This window comes from Typopeltis vanoorti, chromosome 1 (genome assembly GCF_054136105.1).
Source record: "Typopeltis vanoorti isolate ZY-2024b chromosome 1, IOZ_Tvanoo_1.0, whole genome shotgun sequence".
Taxonomy (NCBI): domain Eukaryota; kingdom Metazoa; phylum Arthropoda; class Arachnida; order Uropygi; family Thelyphonidae; genus Typopeltis; species Typopeltis vanoorti.
Genome location: NC_143549.1, coordinates 4,724,167 through 4,739,850, shown reverse-complemented (window position 1 = coordinate 4,739,850; position 15,684 = coordinate 4,724,167). Strand labels below are relative to the sequence as shown.

Below are 15,684 nucleotides of genomic sequence, written 5' to 3'. Positions count from 1 at the left end.
GTGTGAGAGAGAGAGAGAGAGAGAGGTGCAACTTGAATGCAGAGTTGATGGGCAATAATGCATCAGTGATCAGGACAATAGTAGTAAGAATGTAACAAGAAGAATGAATGCCCATCTGATAGCAAAGAGAGTTCCTCTGAAAGAATGAGTAGTAAGAAATTTAAAAAAGTGGATAAGAGATCTGGTGAAAGAAGCAATTTATTATGAGATGAATAACATAAGCAATATACACATAGAAAGTCAGGGTAGTAAGACAGAGGAAGATGCTGAAGACACTGGAAGAGTAGAAAAACAAAGGAAAAATGATAAAGAAGCTAGAACAAAAAAGATGAACATGAATTAGGATATTAGAAAAGAATTGATAATGTTGAAGAATGAATTAAGGCATGTGTAGAGTGAGAAAGGACATTTAGAGAAAATACTCGTAATTTAAGGAGGTTTAAGGGAATTTGCCTCATTCCTCTTTGACTTATCTGATCTGTCACTAACAAATGAGTCAAAGATGAATGATTGCAATGGAATGGTGGAAAGTAGTAGTGCTATATGGAAATTCTATAGTGAAAGATGTAAAAATGGAGCAGATGTCAAGCCAAAAGTATATCCAAGAGGAGCAATGATAAAAAGAGAGAGACTGTGGAGAAGAAATGCAGGAGCTGGCTGTGCTGCTAGGAACATATGATTTGTTGAAATAGCACGTGATTTGTGAGCGTTTGCTAGAAACAGTGAAGTAGAAGAGAGTTTAAGGCCATTTAGTGTAAGGCTGTGGTAGCTACAAACTTTAGATATTTAAAAGCATGTTACTACAGGCCTGGAAATGTAAAGGGAGATGATTCTGAAATTTTAGACAAATTAGACTGGTGAGTGATAGGAGGGTGATAATAATGGGAAATAACATGCAACTAAGTGCACTGAAATCCATGAACTACTTAGGGGCAACTATCTTATGCAGCATGTAGATGAAGCAACACATGGGACATGAGTGTGATTTAATAATATCGTCTCATACAGAGGTGATAAAGTATGTCACCAACTGGAGAGAATGGTCATAGCTTAATGTGAGGTGTATAGGTAGGTAGTACAAAGTTCAGAGAACAAGAGAGAGAGAGAGAGAGAGACAGAGAGATGCATGGAATTACAGAGCAGAGAAATATGATAAATTAAGAAAATTAACTGGTGAAGTGTAGTGTGATGATCAGTTAAATAAGCAGTGCCTGAGACTTGTCTCGTATCAGTAACTTGTGGCAATGTCAGCTTGTATTCCTAAGGTTAGGACAATAAATAAAGTAGATTTGAAATGGATGAATCATTGAATTATGAGAAAAAGGGCCGAGAAGACCGAGCTACTGAGAAAGAGGGCTGAGAAGATTGAGCTTCAGAGAAAGAGAACTTTATGGAGATATAAAGAACAGGGTAACCCCCCCCCCCGCTCAGCAGATGAGAAGTATAAAGTGCAGTCTACACTCATCACCTTCTTAGATGATGAGTGCAGCAATATTTGATTGAAGCAATAAAGCAAAACTGTAGTGAATTCTACTATTATGTTGATAATAGAAGAAAGGTTTAATATAGAAGGTCCACTTTAGTTGCTGGAGATGGAACACAACTCATATCTGTTAAAGATAAAGTGGAAATATTCAATGAGGCTTTCATGTGAAGGGAAATTAAGAGTAATGCTGAATAGCAATAGGAAGAAGGATAAAAAACCGACTGTTCAAGAATGGGAAGTGTTTAGAATATTCAGTAATGGGGCGGCTGGTGCATAGGCACTGAGGAACTGCAGCACCCCCAATTTTTCTCGATATATGTAAATATATTTATTAATTTATTTATATTTGCTTGTAATATTTAATCAACAATCCTATACAATTCTTTTATTTTGTATAAAAAAATAATAAAAATCCATCTTGTAGCACTTAGGAAGGCAAAGGACGCTAGCAGCACTGTGTTTACCACAGTGTCATATTGCTATGTGTGCAAGCATATGCACATCATAGTGAGATGCGAGCTATTAGTATAATGCGGCACTGGCCATTGCGCAGTTCCACTGTTGTTTATGTGCAGTTTGTGCCAGTAGTAGAGTGTTTGCAGTGCTTATCAGAGTGCTTTACTCAGTCTCTTTAAATATTTGGACATTACAATTAAAGGATTTAATTGTAATGTCCAAAAATTATAAATCCATTCTTTTAATTACAATTAAAACAATGGATTTTATTTTTAAGTAATTGTGAATTATACTAATCTATATAATTTTGTTGATAATAAACAATATTTTTTCATGAAACAAAACAAGAAGAATATATTTTATTTTACCATAATTTTGAATTATACCGAACTGTATAATTTTATCGATAATAAACAATATTTTTTCATGTTTAATTTTTTTTTAAATTTACCATAATTTTGATATTTTATCCAAATACGATGCTACTGTTCAACAGCCTTATTACTAAATATTGGCTATGGTGATATCCTATGGCTATGGTAATATCCTTTGCTTATGGTGATATCCCATCCCTTTGGGATGGGATATCACCATAGACAAAGAAAAAAAAAAGTGCCATGACATAAGCAAGAATTCTAGTCAAACTATAGGCCAGTGTGTATATCAAATGTAGTAGTAGTGAAGGTGTTAGAAAGGCTTTAAGAGATAGAGAGAGAGAGAGAGAAAGATTTGCATAGGCTAGTGTTTTGGGCTGAAGAATGGGAATGTCATTTATTTGTTTAGTGTAAAGTTATGCACTTTTGGTCAAGGAAGATGAAATGAGATTTACCATATTGGAGGAACTTTACTTAAGGAGGCAGGGGATCTAGGGATCTTAGTGGACACAGCACTTGAAGCTCAGGCAGACACATCACAAAAGCTGTAAGGGTTATTTAAATAAAAACTGGTGCCAAAATGCACAGAATAAAGATATGTTAATAAAGTGGCGATAGCTCTACTAATTAGGCCTCATTTGGATCTTATGCACAGATTTGGTCACCTGACTATATTGGTGATAAGTAAACATTGGAATGAGCGCGCACAGGCAAATAACTCAGACTGCCTCAGGACTTGCTATGTGTGCAAGTCCTTCCAGAGTCTGTTCTCTAGTATGAGAACAGATTGAGGGAATGTGGTTTCAGAGCTTGGTGGATTGGAGGAGAAGGGGCGATATGATTGAGATGTACAAGTTGGCGAGAGGAGCCTATCAAATAGATACAGGGGAATTATTGCTTAGAATCTTGCATTTTTTAAAATCTTATTCTGTTCTTCTATATTAACCATACAGCTACACTGAAAATGTCATGAGATGATCATTTTTAGTGAAAATTCTGTTTATAATAAAAAAAAAATTATGTAACATGTAACTATTTAATTATTACTAATAATATCTAGTAATATCTAGATATTACTAGTAACAATTATAATATATTACTAGTTTACTAGTTACATTTGTATCTATCATCAAAGTCATCATATAACATGCTTACTGGCTGAAGGTGCAATCATCCTGTTTGTGATGCTAGTTGGATTCAAACTAGGATTATATGAAAGTACCTTACCATCAGGCTCCAGACAGCATGATAACTACATGAAGCCTAAAGTACTATAGGTCATCAACATGTGAGACTAATGTATTATAGGTTTGTTGGTTCCTGTGTGTAGGGTTAATATCTATGTATAACACTCCTCTACTTACAAACAGGATGCATTCTGAACACCTGAATTGAATTAGTCATGAGTCAAAAAAAAAGTAGAACATTCTCTCCAGCAGAGTACACAACATCTTTTTGATTCTTACAAACCAACACAGAACAACCAAGATTCAATACGTCGAGTTCCAATTCCTTACATTTCCGGGATTTCAGAACCAATTTTGAGAATTCTAAAGAAATATGATCTAACAGCCACTTATACACCTATTAACAAATTATCCACCCATTTTCCTTCATCTAAAGATAAATGCTCAACCTTATCTCTACTTGGTGTATATCAAGTTCCTTGTAGTTGTAATCTTTCTTACTTTGGACAAACTGGAAGTTCCATAGAAAAAAGAATTCAAGAGCATCAGTCATCAATTCAACACAACAAACCTGAAAAATCTGAATTAGCTCAGCATGGATTAGAAACAAACCACAACATCCTTTGGTCCAAGACTCTCCTCCTACACAGATGTCTCTACAAATTTGAATGTTTATTTAAAGAAAGTGTGGAGGCCTTACTTCAACGTCCTAACTTGAATCGTAATGACTGTATATCTATATCAAAAATTTGGGAAAGTTTAATCAGGATAACACATTAAATTTTATTTTATTTTTATTTTTATTTTTTAATTTATTTTTTATTTTATTTTATTTATTTTTACTCTTCTAATACTTAGCGATATGACATCACACGGCTCATTCTATGTATGAATGATCAATTGTTTGTATTCCACTTTGTTTTTTAAAACTATTTGTATGTAGCCACTGAAGATGGTCTGTAATATTCAGACCGAAATATTTGGCAAATTAAACATTATTCTTGTGCTAGCGTGTATATATTTCTAATCACTATGTCACAAGTATCATTAAAAAATCAAATTAAAAACAGTTGTTGCGTGCTAGATATTAATATATTAATAAATAACATTAAAACTATTTTTGATGTTTACATAGAATGAGAATCTCCTGAACTTTAGGGAGAGAGAGAGAGAGAGAGAGAGACGATTGTTCCGATTCAGGTTAGTCAATGTAAAAGGAGCTTCACAACTTTCTTTGAAAAGGCATTCGTATTTAAAATTGCTTCTATGGAGAAGATGAACTTCATCTCACCAGATACTGTGTTTAGTGTCAATACTATGTTGTGTCAGACCAGACTTTTGAGGTTTCATGTATTCAATATAATACTGACATTAATTCTTTTTTTTTTTTTTTGATGGAATGGCCTGTCCCCAAAGTCTGTCAAATTACATCCACCAGTTTGTCTTGTGTTGTTAGTAACAGATGCAAAATTTTGTTGATAGCAAAAAATATGTGGGAATAAGGTGATACTTCTTCAAAATTCTACGAATAGGTTCAGAGATACCAGAAATATAAGGGATTGGAACCCTACAGTCTGTTGAAGAATCCTTAGGTGTTGGAACATAGGAGTCAATTATCTGCTGGATTTGATGAGGGTTGTAGCCTTTAAATTCTATTAAGGTTTTGATAGTGAGAAATTCTTGTTGTAAGCTTGAGGGAGAGGAGCATACATTATGTGCTCTATTAATTAAAGACTTGATAACATGAAAATTTTCTGAGAGGTGTGATGAGCAGACTTTTGATAAATGTATCTGCCAGTAAAGCTGTTTTCAATAAACACTGGTTGACAAACTAGTCTTTTTAGCTTTTTGAATACTTTCAGGAATTGAAACCTTTTTTTTTTTGATTCTACAAAATCCCCAAAAATTGTTAAATCAATTTCCTATTTAAAAAATCGCTTAAATGGTACAATTTTTTTTTCCTTGGTGAAGGACAAGCAGATGGTTCTAAAATAAACTGGAAAAAATAAAAACTGTTCATCATCTGATAAAAGACAAATTCATGTGTTCAATTATATTTTCTAGTAACATATTCCTAAGAAGAACACTGAATTTATTTTTCTTAAATGGAATAACTTTAATAAACTTATCTGATTTAATTTAATTTTTAACTTGAGATAGATTTATGTGTTCCAGTACCTTTAAACTGTCCAAACTCTTGTGTGTTTGATTAATTTTTGTTCTTTCTGATGATGTAATCCTTCTGAATTTCAGTTGAACTTGACCTGAAGTGCAGTTGAAAGTAATGAAAATTATTCAAGAATGCCTATTATAAGAGGCTTGAAAAAAATTAGTATTAGTTAACATCATTGCTAATCATTGTAGACTGAAGTGTGTGTGGTTCTATAGTTTAAAGCTGTCACTTTATCACTGGCTTGCACAATTCTTGAAAATTTAACAATTGGCCAAGTTCAAGCCAGCTCCAGCAAAGTCTTCCCATGATGTAGCCTCCAGATGTTATAAAGATGTCCACATAATAACTTTACTACACAGCTATAAACAAATACACAATGAGAAAAAAAACAATTCTCAAAACAATCTCCTCGCCCTATATTACAGAAAGGATGCCATCCATAAGAGCTTGAATTATCAACTTTTAGACTAAAGATGTTAAATATAATATCTCAAAACTTGTCCTCAAATTCTGTTACCTTTCAGATGCTATTAGCTTCTAAAAGGTAATGGAGCTTTTACGAATTAATTCAGATAGTTCTGTAGCAATCTTAATTAGTGGGAATAAATTGTTTCTTCAGTAGAAAGCCAAACATTAATGAAGACCTCTCCTTCATGATGCCACTCCTCCATACACAGCCTACTGATACCTATCTGAGAGTCAATCAGACTTCCAACTCACTAGTCTTATCTAACCCATCTGTTTCAATTTAACTACCAGCTTGTAATGTGGCAATCTATCAAATGCCTTTGAAAAATCCAAGTATACACCACTGTATATGCATCTTAATTTTTCACCTTGTTGTAATATGCAAGAAGATTGCTAAAGCATGAGCTCTGCCTTACAGACCTTGACCATCATAAAAATACTGCTATCATCAACCCATTTCTGAATCCTAGTTTCACTAACCTCTTTAACAACATAACAACTCCAGACACACACAGACTGGCTTATAATTTAAAGCCTCTGTCTTATCCCATTACCCTTTGTAAAGTGGAGCAATTTTTCCCACATTCTGTTCTTATGGGATTACTCTGTTGAAGGCTTATGTTAAACAGATGTGCCAAATATGCCATTAATTCCACAGTGCATTCCCTCAAGACATGTAGCGATATACTATTGCCTTATTAACATCAAATTTACTGTTCCTTCACCATCAGTTCCTCCTCAACATACCTCTGATTCTGTCACCTTCACAAGATGAAATACACTGATAAACTGCTCATTGAATGCTTAAAAATTTATCCTCTGCATCAGTTACAAATTTGCCAGATTTATCAGCTAATATCACCTTCCCACAGTAACTCTTTCCTTTGCTTGTCACATATCGATAGAACTCCCTTGGATTTTTCTTAGTTTGACTGGCTAATTTCTACTCATACTGCACTTTTGCTGTCCTTACCACATGAGGACATTATACATTCATCTTGTGTTACCTGCAGTGCATTTTTCTTCCATATTTCATGTTTTTTTTTTGTTTTTTTTCATCATGTGGTTCCCACCCATGAAAGATTATGAGTAAACTTATAGCCCACCCACAGTACAAATGTACTAAGTTTTTTTTTTTTTTTTTTCATTTTTATATAATATATATATATTTTTTTAACATTTTTTTTTTTTTTTTTACAGTCCAAAAACTCTTCTCTGGAGACAATCATGAAACTTTTGCAAGCCTCCAATAAACAAGCAGTGGTCTCACACTGGGTGATGAAATCATCTCCCACCTAAAAAATACTTAATCTTCTCATTCATCTATTTTACTCCTACCTTATTTAGTCTTTTCACTTTAGGAATACACTCAGACATTGCTGCTGTTAAACAACTCTTGATTAATGCTCCCTTTCTACAACTTCTCTTTCCATAATCATCAGCCTTATTATTATTATGTGAAACCTCCAGGGAGTCGAAAGACTCATCAAGGGAGAGTGTGCCAACAGCATCGAACGATTGATCCCTTCCAACTACTAACCATGCTCAAACTTGCTTAACTTTTTTCGTGAGCCATTAGTAGCAGAAGCTACTAATGGCTCACGAAACCAACGACCAATCTTTAGTTCCACATATATGCCGTCTTCATAAAAAAGTTCTCATCATATGACTGACTACAAACCTTGTGATCACTTCATGGTCATTCTTACCAACTGGGTAAAGATTAGACACCATTCACAATCACATCTTCTGATGATATAACCAGATCTAACTTATCACCATGTGCCCTTCGTTACTTATTGCCTAAGATTGTTGTCCCTTATGAAACAAGAAAGTCATTCTCTTATTCCCTGATATTATTTCTTCATTCCAATTAATATTTCCATAATTGAAATCACCCATGATCACGCTTACTCACTAAACCAAGTTACTATATATTTCTTTGTCTCTATCCTCCACATGTCCTGGCCTGCAGCACAACCAAATATCCCATTCTATCAACCTCCAACTCACAATGACTGCTTTAAAACCACTGCCACTCCCCCCCCCCCCAATATCTTAACCTTGAGTGGACATAATTTCCACACAAATAAATCATCAGCACCCTCCCCTCCCTTTTTGCTCTTTCTATCCTCACACAAAAAAACAAATCCTTCCATTTCTATTTCAATCAAGATATCATTCTCAACCACGTTTGACTGATTCCAACTATTTTTGGACAAGACTAAACAAACACACATAATAACCACAGTAATAAGTTTTAATTAGTAAATATTTCATCCTAAGTATCTTAGAACATCATCAGTACAGTTAATTCAAACAATACTAGGAATAACATACAGTTAGGGCGCATGATTACAATGGAATCCCAATATGAGTGCAGTAGCGTGTCATAGAATTAAATTAAAATATATCTGGAGGGAAAAAAAAATTACATTAAAATAAGATAACATATATAAAAATTATTTTACACAATTTTGTATGATAATTTAATACTTTAGGAATAGCAAGAATGTCATTACGGTTTAGATTTGATGTGAAGTAGAGCTTCAGCACTTTCTTTATATAACCATTCATGTTTATATAAAGATCTATGTAGAAGTTTGATCTTTTCCCAATGGATCCTATGGTTTGGGTTTTCAACTCCGTGTTATGCGAGGCCAGATTTCTGTGGTTTGATAAGATGGATATAGTTAAATCAATATCCAAGAAAAATACCAACAAATTAATGAGTGAAAAATGGGCTGTTAACTTATCTAGCCATCCACTAACAGAAGATGAATTAAATGTTCTAGTAAGAGGTCATAAGTTTGCCCTTTCACTTAAATGCTTTCCATATTTAGATTTTATACACAACATTGAAAGAAACATTGGCTATCTTTCCAGTATTGAAGCCAACAGACTTCGTTTCGAAATAGCCAAATAAATCTATGATGCCAAACCTTCGGATTTAAATATCCCGCTATCAGAATTGAAAGCTCTTACCTCCTTAAAATGTAATAAAAACATAATCATCACCACAGCTGACAACAAAATACCACTGTTGTTCTAGATACCAATTCATATGACTGAAAAATGAATTTACTACTCCGAGATTGAAATACCTATGCCACACTTGATTATGATCCTACAAAAAGACAGCTCAAGAAACTCAGGACATACCATGCTACGCATCCTAGAATATATGGTTTACCTAAGGTTCACAAGAATAACATTCCACTCAGACCTGTCGTAGATTCTATTAGCAGCCCGACTTTACAAGTTATCAAGATTTTTATCTAACCTTCTCCGTCCTCACATAGGCTACTCAGCCTCATCAATTAAAAATTCCACAGAGTTTCACGCAAAAATAAAAGACATTCAACTGTTGGAAACTGACATGCTAATTAGCTTCAACATTGTCACCCTCTTCACTAATATTCCCCATAATGAAATGGTAGACTTATTAACTCAAAAATTTCCATCTGATATTGTTGAATTATTCAAATTTGTTATTACGTTCAGTTACTTCACTTGGAAAAAAAAAATTTACAAGCAAGAGAAAGGAACAGCAATGGGGTCTCCCTTATCACCAAACTTAGCAAACCTGTTTCTAGAATACCTTGAAGAAAAAATTTTCGCATTTAAACCCAAACCAAAAATTTGGCTACAATATGTCGATTACGTCTTTGCGGTCTGGGGTCATTCCGAACAAGAACAACACCTGTTTCTAGATAAAATAAACCTTCATCCTCACATCAAATTTATGGTAGAAAAAGAATCTCTACAAGGTATTCCCTTTCTGGATTTACACATCCAAAGAAAAGAAGATGGTTCCATCTCCACTTCTGTCTATCACAAGCCGACATTTTCAGGTCGCTCCATTCACAATTCTTCTGCTCATCATCCATCTTAAAAAGTTGGCATCATTAAATCACCAGCAACCAGAGCACACAGATTCTGCTCCTCTGAAGAATCTCTAATTATTTCATTATTTCCAAGAATTGGAAATAATCAAAAATACAGCCATTCTAAATGGATACAACCTTAAAACAATTCAAAAAATCATCAGTCACTTCCCCACATATCAACCTAGACAAGAACAAGCCCATAAGGATTCCCATACCTTATGTCAAAGGCAAAAAGTGTTCATATTTGAACCTGCATCTATGGAGGAGAATAGCTTTATCCCACTGGATATTAATAGTAGTGTTAATACTGTGTTGTGCTAGAACCAGACTTCTGAGGTTTATTGTATTCAATATAATATTGATGTTCCTTAATTCTTTTTTCCTGATGTTCCTTAGTTCTGTAGAAAAAAGTGTCTTCTGAAAAAAGAAACTTTTTTCAGAAGACACTTTTTTCCATAGAACGGAAAAAAGTTTCTTTTTTCCGTTCTGTGGAAAAAAGAATTAAGGAACATCAATATTATATTGAATACAACAAACCTCAGACGTCTGGTCTAGCACAACACAGTATTAACACTACTATTAATATCCAGTGGGATAAAGCTATTCTCCTCCATAGATGCAGGTTCAAATATGAACGCCTTTTTAAAGAAAGTTGTGAAGCTATTTTACAACGACCGAATTTAAATCAAAATGACCGTCTCTCTCTCTCTCTCGAAGATCTGGGAGACTTTTATTTTATGTAATCAATAAAAAAAAAAAATTATCTTAAAGATTAATTTTCTATCATTTCCTAGCACAACAATTGTATTTTAATAGGTGATCCACCGAATGTTCGTTACTTGTATTCCATTCCTATAACTGTTTGTGTCACATTGAAGATGTACTATTAGTTTTAGTATGAAATATCTGTACCTTTATTAATTAAAAGCTATTACTGTGGTCTTATGTGTTCTTTTAATAATTATAGGAAAATTACAATAAAATTAAAAATATATACTGTCATATAAATTATTTAAAAAAAACTTACCTTCATATATATGAATAATATGAGGATGTTGAATAGAGGACATAATCTGAATCTCTCTTCTAATACGAATTAAATCTTGTTCACTTTCAATCTTCACTTTCTTTATGGTTTTAATTGCAACCTATATTTTTGGGTGAAATTTTATGATCAACAAATGAGCTAATTTCAATTAACTCACTATAGTAAACACTATTACAAGAACTTACTAAAAAAAAATCCCAATATCCAACACATGCCAAAAATTTTCTATAATCCTTATTATTGCAAGTAAATTCATTAACAATAACCTACATCTGTATTTTTTTAAATGGATTTCTTAAAAGACATGAGTTTTATGAACCTTTTAACAAGAAAGGCATTTTGATGCCTTTGTTTCTCCATGTTGATCCAGTATATAGTCTATCTCTTAGGAGTGGGGGCAAGTGAGATGATGTATGTTTGTATGTATGTTAAAAACAAACATACATTGTATGTTTGTTTTTAACCTAGAAGAGTTAGGCAGGAGTGAAAATCAGAAATTTGTCTCTAACTTTTAATTTGATTTAGCATATTTTGCTGCCTTTCAATCTTCACTTTTAAAAACAATAAATATCGACTGTCTATGTAAAATAATGTTTTTTTTTTCTTTATATATAGAATTCAATCAGCATGTTTATCTTTAGTAACGTGTGATGTGAATTATAATTAGGCTGCACTTCTCCACTACTAAAGTCCTAGCAAGGTTTATGAAAAGATATACATAGAAAATAAATTTAATATGATGATTTTTTTTTTTTTTTTTTTTTTTTTTTTGTTGCTAAATTGCATTTTTCAGCATCTCAAAATTTGCAGTCCATTTTAATTTCAGTGGCACTTGGTTTTTTCTTATTTCATTTGAGCAATTTGAGGATGTAATTTACAAATGAAGCTGTTCTAAAATAATCAGTTTCACAAAAATAGATTCTAAGGAATGACTAAATAAGAGAACTTAGAAGGATATTATATTAAACAGTGGCTCTTGCACATACAAATACCCAAATATATTCAAATTATGATTATTAGACCAGGGCTCCAGAAATCTACTCATCCACTTGCCACAGGCAAATAAACAGAGACAAGTGGTGAGTGAATTTTCAGCCTCATTCTAAATGCATTAAAAAAAAAAACAATTTTTTTTGCATAATTTATACTTTTTTTTTTCTTATAATATGTTATTCTCTGACAAGTTATTTGATCACAGGTTGATGCAAACAAATTCATTAGAGAAGCTTTATTTCCAGAGAGTTGGAAATAAAACTTCTGGATCTGAAATCCTTAATTTGAACATTACAGCATTTTTTTAAAGAATCGCTGAAACAGATGCAAGTTCGATTGTGTAGTCTACTGTAGTCTTAGTATAGCATATATGATACTGACTAGGTGCATCACCGCTTTGATTGGGAATAGCTTGATTACTTTTTTTGGCAATTCCATCAGGGTGTGGTACTTTTCTGTTGTTGAGATGTTTGATGATGTTCGCTATTTCTGTTGGGATGTGGGGCAGATCATATCCTGGTTTGCAGGTTGATTTGGCTTGCATGGGACATACTGGTGGATCTTGTGGATATAGCTGAGGTTGGCATTTCCATATACTGGACTACATTGTTTTACCATATTGTTTGCCAAAGCTTCTGCTTTAAACACATCTGAGTATACTATTCCCTTTTGAGTAGCTTCCATACTGATTGGCCTTCTATTTTGAGGTAGGAGAGTTTATTTTCCCATTGTTGGCTTCTGTAATTTTGGAGAACTTCTCTGACTTTGTTGTTGGCTTTGTTCAGGATCTTTTGATCTTGGGGTGCCAGTAGGTTGTGGTATCTTTTCTTGTATCTTTATTCTTTTCCCTGCATGATGTTTTCTGGGAGCCTTTTTGTCATGTGGTTGCTGCTAGAGCAGAATTGATTTGGTTTGTGAGCTTGTTATTGCTATGTCGATGTCGTTTTAATTTCTGATGGTGAGTGCAGATCTGATGAGTTCTGGGATGAAAGTGGGGAACTTTTCCCATAAGTGAGGTTAAATGGAGCAGGGTAGGTTGGTTACGGTTTCCTATTTGTAGTAGGAATAGATAGTGGTTTGAGCAAGTTGATTGTTTGCAGTTGATAGTGATGATTGATGTTTCGTAGGATGGCGATGTCAAGAACCGTCTGACTTTCCATAAAGTCCAAAGTGTGTGGTTCAGTTGGACCTATTACTATGGTGTTCAATGTTCATCCATTCCTGTTTTTTGTCCTACTGTTCCGGGGTGATTTGCAGTAATGTCACCTTGCTATGTATAATGTCTAGGTCTGTTGCCAGTAGGGATTTGTTCGGTGAGTTCCAGGCCAAATTGTAGATTTGGCCCGTAGATTCAAATTGTTCCTACATTGCTGGTTTGGACTACTATATCTATGATTTCCAGGATTCTGGTTTTGAGGTTGGCTATTTCATGTTGCTTGATATAATTTTGGATGTAGATAGTGGTGCCACCTCCTCTGGCATGAAAGCTATAATTCCTATAGATGGTGTATCCTCTTAGTTTTGGTTGTTTCCTGGTTGGAGGCATGTCTCATTTATTAAGATTATTTCAGGATGATCATTAACGAGTTTGGTTTTTATACATTATCAAGTGCAGTTAAGATGGAGTGGGTGAACTTTGTGAGGCTTTTTGTAGAATCTAGGGTTGGTTTGATTTGCTGACATTGGCTAGAATATCTGTTAGCAAGGCTGTTATAATGGCAAGTGGGTTGTAGTCTTTGATGGAAGGTTTGTCAGTGGTGTGTTGTCTTCTTTGTTCTTGCTATTTCTGCATGTTTCATTTGGTTGAAGGTTTCGATTCTTTGGCTGGTTCTAGCATCTGAGTGGTAGAGCTGTTAGTCTTGCTGGTGTGGATGGTTGAGAGGGGGACTGGAGTTTGTTTTCTGGCATTTTGGTTTTTTGGGTGGTGGTAGCATCCTCCATAGTTGGCTGGATGGGGTGTACCACAGTTTGCACATTTGGCAGGTGTTTTCTCCTATGCATCTATAGTTAGCTGTGCATAGCATCTATAGTTAGCTGTGCATAGCATCTATGCATATCCGAATTTTTGACATCTGTGGCATTGACTTGTTGAAGCCTTTCTTCAGAGGGATTCGGAGATGACTATGAGGCCACAGATCAACGTGATGTCATAAATTTCCTTTTGGTCTTTTCTAATTTCCAGTAATACTAGTGGCATTGGACACTTGTCTTCTCTGTGCATCCTGCTGAGTTTGGTGGCAAGAGGCCACATTCTCTCAGGTTATTGGCTACTTCTTTCATGGTGATAGATTCACTGATGCCTCTAATGATGACTTTCAAGTTCTTGCTACTAAGAGCATAAGTATAGTACAATAGTTTTTGGTTGTTGAGGAATTTGGTCAGGTTTCTATGGCCATCCTGGCAGTCTGGAATGTCCATAGGCTGTTCTTATGCTTTTGCCTGTGTTCTTTACTAAATGTTGAAATTTTGGTTTGATTGGTTTTGTCGTCTTAAAGTCCAGTGGGTTCTGTTTTCCTTATTTTGCGAATGTGCTCTCCATGTGGTATTTCTTGGTAGGTCATTTTCTGTGATTCAAGTGCTGGTTGAATGTTTTTGTCATTTGACAGGAGTTCTTCAACATCTAGTTTGCTGTAATGGATCAAAACTACTCCTGGTTAGTTTTGATCAATTTTGCTAATTTTTTTAAGAAGGCTGACTGCCATCTTGAGATCTAGCTTTTGGAACAATTCAATCTTCCTCCATATATCTGTATTGATTCATTTTTGGCTACCAGGTCAAGGAATTTTCGTTTGGTTGGTCATAGCTTAAATAATTTATCTATTATCTGGCATCAGGTGGGTAAAGTGGCCATTGATTTGCATTTTGATGCCTGTCAGCAGTTTCAGGTTGTCTGGGGGAAGGGAGGAGATGTCTAAGATGGGAGGCAGATAAGAAAAGAGGGCCCTACCATTGATATGCTTCATGGTGGAGAGTAATCCAGGTTGGCTTGGCTTACAATCTATTGCTAGCAAGGTAACAAACAAAACGCTAACTATCTTACATACACACTCATTATCACTAAACACTAATCACTGACTCATGATCTTACACTGTCACAGATCACCTGCCTACTGATTCATTAATCTTCTAATTTCTCTCACAGCAATACATAGGATACTTGTCACTCCACCCATGCTCCACTACATAACACACTTATGGTTTTCATTTCAGCCATAAAGCAGTAAAAAATAACTGCCATTACGTGTAATAATTATGGAACATTACTTGGGAATAGAAAATCTCACACACAGTAAATCTCTGTGAGAAAAATATGTACTTTTTTTCATTTCATATCATATATCATATATTTTTTTCATATAATCAGTTATAATTTTCAATAAATAAATTTTTAATCAAATTGATGCATTCATTTAGTTCAATATTAAATTTATATGTACACACATCCATCCACACACACACACACACACACACACACACACACACACACACACACACACACACACACACACACACACACACACACACACACAGCATATGTAACAGAGACAATCTATTATTTATTATTATGCAAATACTTCCTGGAGTCAAGATTCAGCATTGTAACAGACA

General features: G+C 34.3%; 1 protein-coding gene across 3 annotated transcripts in view; it reads right to left on the bottom strand.

Annotated features, from left to right (window-relative positions):
• LOC150109758 (uncharacterized) overlaps positions 1 to 15,684 on the bottom strand; it is a 252,828-nt gene that overhangs the window by 115,283 nt on the left and 121,861 nt on the right. For all 3 annotated transcript variants that reach the window (XM_090396562.1, XM_090396572.1, XM_090396581.1), the window contains exon 2: positions 11,062 to 11,182. In XM_090396562.1, coding sequence (XP_090252688.1) covers positions 11,062 to 11,182 — 121 coding nt within the window. The remainder of the gene's footprint in view (positions 1 to 11,061; positions 11,183 to 15,684) is intronic.